The sequence below is a fragment of the Symphodus melops genome (assembly GCF_947650265.1).
Source record: "Symphodus melops genome assembly, chromosome: 17".
Lineage (NCBI taxonomy): Eukaryota > Metazoa > Chordata > Actinopteri > Labriformes > Labridae > Symphodus > Symphodus melops.
In genome coordinates, this window is record NC_136707.1 from 4,289,806 (window position 1) to 4,299,970 (window position 10,165).

The 10,165-nt window shown below is 39.5% G+C and overlaps 1 protein-coding gene across 1 annotated transcript; it reads right to left on the minus strand.

Annotated features, from left to right (window-relative positions):
* Positions 1 to 391: 391 nt before the first annotated feature.
* Positions 392 to 9,694, minus strand: nubp1 (nucleotide binding protein 1 (MinD homolog, E. coli)). The gene is made up of 10 exons (XM_079366696.1): positions 9,589 to 9,694; positions 8,174 to 8,278; positions 7,845 to 7,978; positions 7,486 to 7,554; positions 7,202 to 7,234; positions 6,773 to 6,863; positions 6,530 to 6,684; positions 2,854 to 2,964; positions 2,293 to 2,479; positions 392 to 1,374 (listed from the first exon to the last, which is right to left on the minus strand). The coding sequence occupies exons 1-10, from the start codon at positions 9,617 to 9,619 to the stop codon at positions 1,322 to 1,324; spliced, it is 969 nt and encodes a 322-aa protein (XP_079222822.1). The 5' UTR covers positions 9,620 to 9,694; the 3' UTR covers positions 392 to 1,321.
* Between the last annotated feature and the right edge of the window lie 471 nt (positions 9,695 to 10,165).

Below are 10,165 nucleotides of genomic sequence, written 5' to 3' on the forward strand. Positions count from 1 at the left end.
TAAACTTGGAACATGTGTTAAATGAAAGCTACAGTGTTGTATGTGAGAAACACACTGTCGGTGTGTCTGGCTGAGGCTTGTCTGTAGGCAGGATGCAGATGCAGTTTCACATGTGCTTTTTTTGTGAACCTTGAAGGAACTACGACTATGTATAGCAAAGTACACGCGAGGACGTCAAAACAAATGACCTCGTTCAACTGTGTTCTCGTCACTTAAAAGTCAATCTGTTCTGATGTACACTATCATTGTGTTGTTGGCACGCACATGAAGTGAGGGTTAAACATTTAAGACAGGGTCACCTCTAGGAATATGTAAATGTATAGACCGATACAATTAAGAGGATCGTGTATCCTATATGTTCCGTACTTTTCATGGAAAATACACAAGTGGGTTCATATTTGGTCATTTATTTCACCAATCAGGGAATTACAAAAGTCTGTGTATTTAAACTCTATTGTTCAGAAAAGATTCATCATCAGCATCTCAAACTGGCACTTAGCGGGGACGTTGTTTCTGACATATACGTAAAGTTGATGCAGACAATGTGGCGTTACCCATGGGTGTGTGGTGAACCATTTGTGCTGTCCCCATCCATTTTATTTTTTTGAGCCAGAACCGCCATATTGGAAAAACCAAGGTCTATGTTGGAGTGAGAGTTTGAAAACATTACTTCAACAGTGTAGGATATCGCTATTTAAGCTAGCATGCTATATTCAACATTAACGTTAAGTGCGGTATTCATTGGAACAGCAATTTGAAGAAAATTGAACAGCCAATTCATTTGATATTCAGTTGGTACAATCAAATGTCAATTTGGAAATTGATAGGGAACAGGAGTCAGATTTTTCCATTTTTTTGTTTTCTTCTCGTCTGTTTTCGCGCCGGAACATTCGCCGTTAAAAATCAGACAATGGTTTATTTCAGAGATCAAACTCCAGGAATGGTGGTTTGTTGTTACCTTCGAACAACATTTATCGTCTCCCATCTAAACATTGCAATATGTTTCTGAAAATGTACTCTCCTTCAAGGTGAACCTAGCCCTCACTATCATTCAATTGAAAGATCAGAACAATACTCTTCATTTATAATACCTTTTGTACAAAAAAAATTATAATTCCAGCACTGCAGTAGAATATGTTCCTGCAATGAAAGTCTGACCAGCTCACCAAAAACAAGCTGCTGCCTTGTCAAGAGATAAACTTAACATATCTCTATACCTCTGGCAGACTTTGTGGGATGTTGCATTTTGTGCGTTTCTTTGTTCTCCCACTCTCTCCTCAGGCGATCTCTCTCACAGTTCTGATCCACCATCAGAGTGGCTTCAGGTGGCTCTCTGCTCCTCTGTTGCACGGTTGGAACAGTAGTCCTGAATACCTGGTGTAGGGGAGCAGAGAGGACTGTTTAGGTACAGATTACAGTAAAGATCTTTGTGCGTTTTTCTTTTCTTCATTATCTGTCTGCAAAAGCTGTGAAGACAATCATCTGAGAGCTAAACCGCATTAAAATTCTTCAACTTTTATTTCCTGATGTTAATTTCGATGCGATGTTCTTCCTCCTAGGCCGACTCTGCTTCCCATTTGTAAAGCGATCGCTTCTCCTTTCATTACATTTAATGGAGAATTGAGATATAAACCATGCAGTCATCAAAACTCAAAAGGGACTTCACCAGAATCCAAAAAAATGCATGTTGGTGCCTGGCAACAGAGGTCAACCATAAGCATAATTACCCGAATGAAAAACTTTGCCTATCTTGGGCAATGCCATCGAGATTTTTTTCTTTTCTTCAAACATATTAAACAGTCTCTTTGTTGGTGTTGGTTCCTCCCGCTCACCTGCCTGTTTTTTTAATGTCCCCGGAAAAACTCAAACTGAAACTAAAACTCAGGCACACACATTCTTCAAAATATCTGCCAAAATAGTACAATAGTTACAGTGTTTTTACTGACGGGGGCAGAAGGCATTAGGGAAACAGAAAGTAAAGGAGGCATTGAATGGGAAATACTTGTTTTTATATAAATGGTAACGCCCATGCTCCAAAGAAACCGGAGCCAGTCAGACATTAACATTATTACCCCAGTAAATTACTGAACAGGCAGTGGGGATGGTTAACTCCCACGCTCCAAAGAAACCGGAGCCAGTCATCAAAACTCATAAGGGACTTCACCAGAATCCAAACAATGCATGTTTGTGCCCAACTTCCTTACATTGGAAAGTTACGAAACCAGCGAAAGTTATGATGACGAAGAGATGCTGCCGTATGCGTGCTGTGTAAGCGTTACTGGACACACTCACTCTGCACAATCCTCTGGTAGGCCTGAGCGGCAGGAGAGTCTGGCACTTCACTGAGGAAAGACTTGCCCTCGTCGCAGCTTCGTGCGATCCTGGGGTCGAGCGGTACCTTTCCTAAAAGCGGTAGATTCAAATCCTCGCACATTTTCTCAGCGCCCCCGCTGGTGGGAGGGAAGATCTGCGACGTGTTCTGCAAGAGAGACGCACAGAGAAAGATCGAAGTTACACTGTCATTCATCTTCTGGATCTCAGGCTACGCGTCGAGCTCATGGTACGATGAAAACGTGGCCAGCTCCATCGGCGTACAGTTCATTCTGCTTTCACTGAACAAACCTAAATATGTTCACTGCTGTTCAGAATTCTTCATTTACTTTGTTGTCTTTTATACAAACACGTCCATAGGATCCTGTTTGTGCACGTTTACAGTATCAGCCTGAGTGTGTTGCATGATTTCACAGAGTCTAAAAACAGAATTTCCACATCGGGATCAATAAAGCAAATCTTCTTCTTTAGGTTATCACTCGTGGTTGTGTCTGCCCCTCTGTGTACATCACTGGTAATGACCTTGCATTTCGGACACACGAAGCCGCTCATGTTCTCCACCACTCCGATGATCGGCAGCTTGACCTTCTGACAGAACCTGATCTCCTTTCGCACGTCCTGCAATGAAATCTCCTGCAGGGGAGAGAAATCAAAAAGGACTTGTGAGAGACCGGTTAACATTTCATGCTGCAAACTGTAGTCCAACTCAATTACTCGCTATGCTAAAGTGTTGTGTAACTTCCTGATCACAGGGCACTGATAATGTAATGCCAGCAAACCAAACATCATCATCATCTTTAAAGTCATCCGTGAAAGCTGGACTCCTCAGGATACTAGTTTGTTTTTTTCAGTGTTTCGAGAACTGTAAAAATCTACAAATACAAAAAATGTGCAGATGTCAGGGTGCAAACTAAATATTACATTCATTATGAATATTTCTTTAACACATCCAAAAGGAGCTCATACATGATCATACCATAATGAACCAATCCTTTCAGAGGCACACAAACCCAAAAAACATTCAGTACCCAGCTCTCAACCCAGATTAGTCCAGTCAATATCCCACTGCCCACTAAGACTCCAATCAAAGTCTCTCAGGAAATTGGCTGCTCTCTCCACATTAAGCAGGTCAAGATACTCCACCAGCCATGACTCCTTCATGAAGCACGCTGGCTTCAGCTCCTTTCAGTTAATAAGAACCAGTCTTTAACGGAGAGGCAGACAAAGGCGTGACACCGCTGGGCAAGTTAAGCTCTCACGCCTAAAACACAAACAGTAGGAGAAAAAGGAAGAACAGGATCCAAGATCTCTGACATAATGTTGTGCCCCATCGTTACAGGACACGACATACCGTCATAGCAAAAGACTCTGAAGGTTTCTGAAGAGGCTTTATGAAGCCTGATGATGGGGCCGCGCCATATTGGAAATGCTGACTCCACCTGAAGTTCGATTCAGTCTGGCAACAATGAAAAAAGGTGAAGCTGACACTGTGCGTCTAAGCATCCGTTTTAAGGATGCACCCACCTCTCTGTTTGCTCAACCACACCCACAATTATGCGTTCTGACACAGGTCTAAAAGCGTCATTGGCATAGAGACGAATAATACAAATAATCACCTCCTTAAAGATTTTAAACCAATGAGCTGTTCAGACAAAACCATTTTGTGTCATAAAAGGTTATTATTTATTTCTGCTGTAAACACGGGCCAGCCTCAAGTGGACACTCGGGGAACTGCTGGTTTTTTAACTTGTGCGTTGGCTCCCCCCCACTCCTTTCAGATGGAGGTTGCCACTTGATCTGTAGGTGATTTTTGTAGTTGTTGTTGACAGGATCAACGTGGAATATTTTAAACTGGAACAGCTTCCAAAGACGGCTCAGTCATGTAGTCATTTATGATCTCCCTGTATGCTCCCTGTTTTTTTGCGTTTGATTGTATAATTATTTATATTGTTCAGACGGTTGTTGTTGAGCCTGTTTGTTTTGTTTCGGGATATGTTCTCAATTCAGTTTGTATTTTAAAATGGTCAGTCAAGATAAGCATAGAGAATATGCATCTTTCCCACTCCTCCTTTTCCAGACAACACCAGAATCTTGTGTTTGACTGTTGACAGCTTTTCACCTATCTCTGCAATGGCTGGAGAATAAAAACCCTGCTTATATAATTATAAACTGAATAGAGATAGGAAGAGAAAGGCACTGCAAAGACAGAAGAGAGGATACAGCAGGAGACGAGAATTATCTGGAGTGAAAAGAGCTCACAGCTGCTATCCCGATTCCCTTGAGAGAAACTGTGTAAATAAAAAATAACAAAAAGAACCTGATATCAACCAGACAGGATTGTAACTCGGTACTTCCCAGCTTATTGTTTGGTTTGGGTTTAGTAAAAGAAGGAGGAAGTGACTCTTCTGCTGTCTGACCTCATGGATCCTCGTTTAAAAACGAGGAAGCATTTTGTTTACGTAAAGCTCATCAAGTGTAGACAAAAAAAAAAAAAAAAAAAAAAGAAAGTTTCGGTGCACATACCAACAACAAAACAAGGTCACAGTGACTCCCAATTCTCAGTAGGGATAGGACAGTGCTATCTATTCTGAAGTAGAGTCAGTGGATTTGTTAGCATGCTAAAAGCTAAACATAAAGATAGCTATCGTTTACGTTTGCCTCTATGCAAAACTGATGAACTGCAGTGAAAGTCACATTTGATGACAGGCAGCAGAGCATGCACATTCAGGAGAGACACATCCAGGGGAATGTTCAAGTCCACTGCTGCTGTCTTCGTTACTGTTTCAACACTTTCTTCTCAATAAAAACAAAACAAAACAAAAAAACAAAACAGGAGGACCGAGAAAGGAAAGGAATAAATGACAGGGAATAAAAGGGACTGTGAAACAATGTGTGCTAAAGGCTGGCAGCGTTGAGCTGTGTATAACTGCAGCGACACGTAACCTTTATAATACCTGTAGTTTTATAGAAGAAGAGGACACCTATAAAAGCTCAATTTATGTAATCTTGATATGGTCTGTTGTGTATCCTTTGAGATTTCAACATTTTACTGCCCCTTTTGTGTATTGTTTAAAAAAAAAAAAAAAAAAAAACCTTGTCATGCTGGATGATAACCTAACATTGCGCCATGCTGCACTTTATAGCATCTGAAGAAAAAAAAACTTTTAGGAATTATGATATTGTTGCATACTCTGATGTATGCCAAATGGAAGATGTGTTTTGCAGAAGGTCTTAAAGGCATAAAAAAGTTGCTATAAAAAAGTACAGAAACTGACAGCAAAACATTTCGAGTACATACCAGGAAATTTTCATTTAGCGAGAACTTTATCAGGCTTACCGTCCATATACCTACCACATGAACTTAAAGGGGTAATACTAAACTCCAAGTTTAAATAAGTCTCAGAAATCGCCAAAACCTGTCTGTGAAGTTTCTTGTTCTTGATCAATCCACTCTGATCCTGTATTTGATCCTGTCTATAAACCCCTCTATTTCAGCCCTGCACAGAACAGGCTGTACCTTTAAATGTAAATAAGCCGTGTCTGACCACGCCCATTTGGAAGGGCTTGGGTAGTTCGGCTTTTCTTGCTCCATGCCTGATTGTTTAGAACGAGAAGGCAGATTTAGAAGGCAAAAACCGCCTAAAACGTCACAAAATTTCCAAATGGCCTGTTTAAGCACACATTTTCTGAAAAGTGGAGCAGGTAAAAAAAAAAAAGGCTGGCCTTTTCTCATAATCTGGTGGTTTGCAAACAGGCTAGGTAAACAGCTTTGTGTTACATGGTGTATTTTTTAACAACATGTAACCTTCAATATTTCCCAGAATTACCTCCTACATTACCCCCCAACAACACATGGTAACTGATTAGATTCAGATGAGTGTTGCAGGTGGAGATATAGGACGACGATGAAAGTCACAGCAGGACTGGCGGTTTTGTAGTTGCATCTTCAATCAACGGCTGCAACTCTCACTTTCTTTGTCTATTTCTATAGTAGCTGCTGTTAACTTAACTTTCATAATTACTCCTCAAAGCTGCTAAAAGAACAAGTCCAGATAGTTCAACTTGATTCTGGGAAATGTAGTCATACCATTGTTTGAAAGAAGACTGATGCTGTTTGTAGGTGGAAACTCCCTATACAGGGGCTGTAACTGCTATGACTGTTATTTGATACCCATCTAGGGACTTGTGTTTGTGCTACCTGGGGTGTGGTGATGATCACCGCTCCGTCAACGTGGGTGGAGCTTAGGTATTGCACAATGGACAGGTGTTCATCTGAGGTGCCAGGGGGCGTGTCCACAATGAGGTAATCCAATTCCCCCCAGTCGACATCCCTCAAAAACTGCTTGATCATCCCTGATTGTAGACAAACACAACAACTGTTATAGTTACATTGAAACAGTAAAACATTTTATGCACACACACTGACATACAAAAACATTACCATTCTTCTTGGGTCCTCTCCAGATCACGGCGTCATCAGGGCTACTGAGAAGGAAACCAATGGACATGACTGCCAGGTTGTCCTCCACATACTGCAACACACAGTGACTAATGTCATTAATACCTTCCATTTATGAATGGATAGATATACCATAGAAGATCAATGTCATGAAAAGGGTGTCACTTTCTGTCTTTTAGAGCTGTTATTTTCTTCAAGGTTCAATTGTGAAACTGAAAGCTAATGTTTTTCAAGAAGCCAATGGGAGAGCCAGGTTTTTAATATGGATGTTAGAAGCACTGGAATTCCATTTATATATTTTTTTCCTTTGTTGAAATGTAAACGTGTGTACTGATGATACCATGTGTAACAGATAATTCTTGACATGGATCCTTTTCCTGCATCAAAGGGGAATTGTGTGAAATGACTCACCACTGGAGACCATCCAGATCCGCTCTGGTGAACCTGCGCACAAAAGAACTGATTACCATCTGTGAACTATGAGAAGACTTACTGTATGCGAGTGGAAAGTAGACGCATTAACCATGAGTCATTCATGTTTTAAAAAAAAAGTAAAGAAAAGGCCCATTCTGGGCAAAATTCCTGACATTTATCTGTGATATCTACTGCTCATTAATATGTGGAACTTGTGCTTAAGTCAAATCTTTGTGACACATGACATCCAAGTGTGTATTCCTGCAGACATGTCTGCTCACCTGTTCTCCTTCTAAGCCCATGATGCGAGGAATAGATGGCCCACATATGTCGACATCCAGCAGTGCAACCTCAAAACAAAACAACCAAGTAAGACAGATGGAGGTGTGAGTGTTAAAATAAAAATTCAAATCAGTCTGCAGTGACCTCTAGTGGTATTAAGGTGTCACTAATGGACCCATTAACTGTTGAGAAAAAATACTTTTGAGTTTATTTCACAGCTTTTAACAGGGTTAAGACACCACATGCTGATGTTGCATAAAAAAAATAAAAATAAAATAAAAATCACAGCATCTTAAACCCTACTGGTGGCTCTGTGACTTGTGCAGTATGAAAAAAAAAAAGAAAAAGCAAAGCTTACCTCCTTTGTGTCGTCACTTGCCAGGGCATGAGCCAAGTGAGCGCTGAATGTGCTCTTTCCCACTCCTCCTTTTCCAGACAACACCAGAATCTTGTGTTTGACTGTTGACAGCTTTTCACCTATCTCTGCAATGGCTGGAGATGAAAAAAAAATGAAGTAAGAAAGAAAGGATAGATATGTTTAGCAGCAACACCAAATTTCAAATGCAAAAAAAAAGGCCCACTAAAAGACGTGATTTCAGTTAATGGCCAGTACTGTTTTTTAAGGACATTTTTCTCAAGCTTTATATTCAATCATCTGTATGGAAGGAGTAGGTAAGAGTCTCTTACCGGGGTCTGGGGCCTTGGTGGCTCCAGAGGAACACAGTTTCTGGTTTGGACAGCCCTGACATGATGATGTCTTTCCTGCTTGCTCACTTTGTGTTCCTGGGCAATCTGAAAGGAATACTCAGAAATTAGTAATCAGTGTCCAAATAAGATCAGCCCTTTAAAAAAAAGGAAGCTTGACAAATAATTTGAAGAATGAATACATTGGGGGAAAACAAACAAACAAACAAACAAGGCATTTTCTTAATATTGTAGTTGAGAATACAGATGATCCAAATAAACAAATATCTAGTTATTTTTCTTTGGAAAATGTCCGGCCAATATTCCAGTTTGACAGCGATGCTGCCACAAAAAAACAAAACAAAACATGAAGGTCTGAAAGGTTGTGTTTGAATATTTCACAACACACAGACAAAACAAGCTGATAAAAGTATATTGTCAGTATGATCGTTTTTTTAATGTTATTTTGGATGATATACACACAGTAACAGATAGAAGAACAGCATGATTTAATGACTGATGTTATGATGAAATACCAGTTCAACAACAGTTACTTTCTACTTGGTGCTGTGATGCATTCACATTGGGTCAGTAAATAATAATACTAATACTACTACTACTACTACTACTACTACTACTACTAATAATAATAATAATAATGAATGACTTTTTACACCTGGGAAAATTCACTTGAAGACTACACCAAGTTGGGACAACGATTGGTAAAGTGGGTGAAAATGTTGGTACAGTATTTTACGTTGAAAAATAAAACAGAAACAAACTTTGACTTGGTCAAACACAAATCTTGTTCTTGCATAGAGTATAAAACGTGTTAATGAATGTGACAATGAAATATAAAACTATACAGCTGATAGAGTAAACTGACCAACAGACAAAGAGGTATTATGCCTCCATTCCCACAGAAGGACTCAAAAACATCCGAGGAGCACGTGAATGCAAGGTATGACTCAGCACATTTTCAGAGAATAGTTTATAGGCCTATATGCGGTTTTATTTTATGTTTTTCTAAAGCTTACAGTACGGTTAAAGAAGTCTATTTATTTATTTTTGCTTTTAAGTCAGAAGGTAATATTTTCTGCAACAAACCAAAGAATTGTATTATATAAAAATAATATTAACAAAAACTGCACCATTAAAGTCTATAGATACAGTTTGGCTTACATAACAGATAATAATACAGCTGTTTAAATACACGTGACTACTAAGTGTTAGTGTAGCTGTCTAAATACCTTTCAAGTGTATAAAAGTCTGACAGTACAGTGTTCACAATATTGATGCTCGTTTTTACTAAAGTAACCACAGCCCCGAGCTACATTTAGAAAAGGCTGACGAGCTACAAGAGTAACTGTCTGTGACATTTATTAAGACTGCGACATGATTTAAGTTGAATAACTCACGCTCAGGTGCATTATCTGGTACGTCTGCCATCTTTCCTTCGTCTTCTTCTTTATGGTTTTATGGTGGTTGGCAAACAACGGATTGGTGCATTTCCGCCACCTGCTGGTAAGGAGTATAGATATACATATCTACTTTTAAATTTTTTTTTAAATAAAGACGTTTGTCTAGGGGTTTACTGTTCACTCCAACATAATTTTAAAGTATTTGAATAATAATAGTTGGACTTGCAGCCAATTGAAACAGCAGGCTGCAAAAAAAATGATGCTTTAATTCTACCTCAACAGAATTCAGGGGTGAAATAAAAAATGCACTTTTTATGGATCAATCAACAGAGGTTAAATAACTGACTGACTGAGACTGGCCAAGTGTTTCAACAAGGGGGTGTTGTTGATTAGCAAACATTTGGCTTAGTCACACACGAAGCAGACCACCTGTTAGGGCCATGGACTGTAAATATTAAGGTTGGGGCTTGCACTTAAGTAAAATTAAAATTGTAATGGAGCTTCTTAAAAGACTAGAGACACAGCCATCCCCATAAGATGGAAATGTGCAACAAACTTTACTTGAACTGCAAGC

What these genes read in the sequence shown, in the direction of transcription:
- nubp1 (XM_079366696.1), bottom strand. Translation starts at nt 9,619, where the DNA reads ATGGCAGACGTACCAGATAATGCACCTGAGC. An exon ending in GATCTGGATGGTCTCCAGTG is followed by an intron (nt 6,864 to 7,201) that starts GTGAGTCATTTC and finishes TGTGTGTTGCAG; the next exon opens with TATGTGGAGGACAACCTGGC. An exon ending in TGATCATCACCACACCCCAG is followed by an intron (nt 2,965 to 6,529) that starts GTAGCACAAACA and finishes TCTCCCCTGCAG; the next exon opens with GAGATTTCATTGCAGGACGT.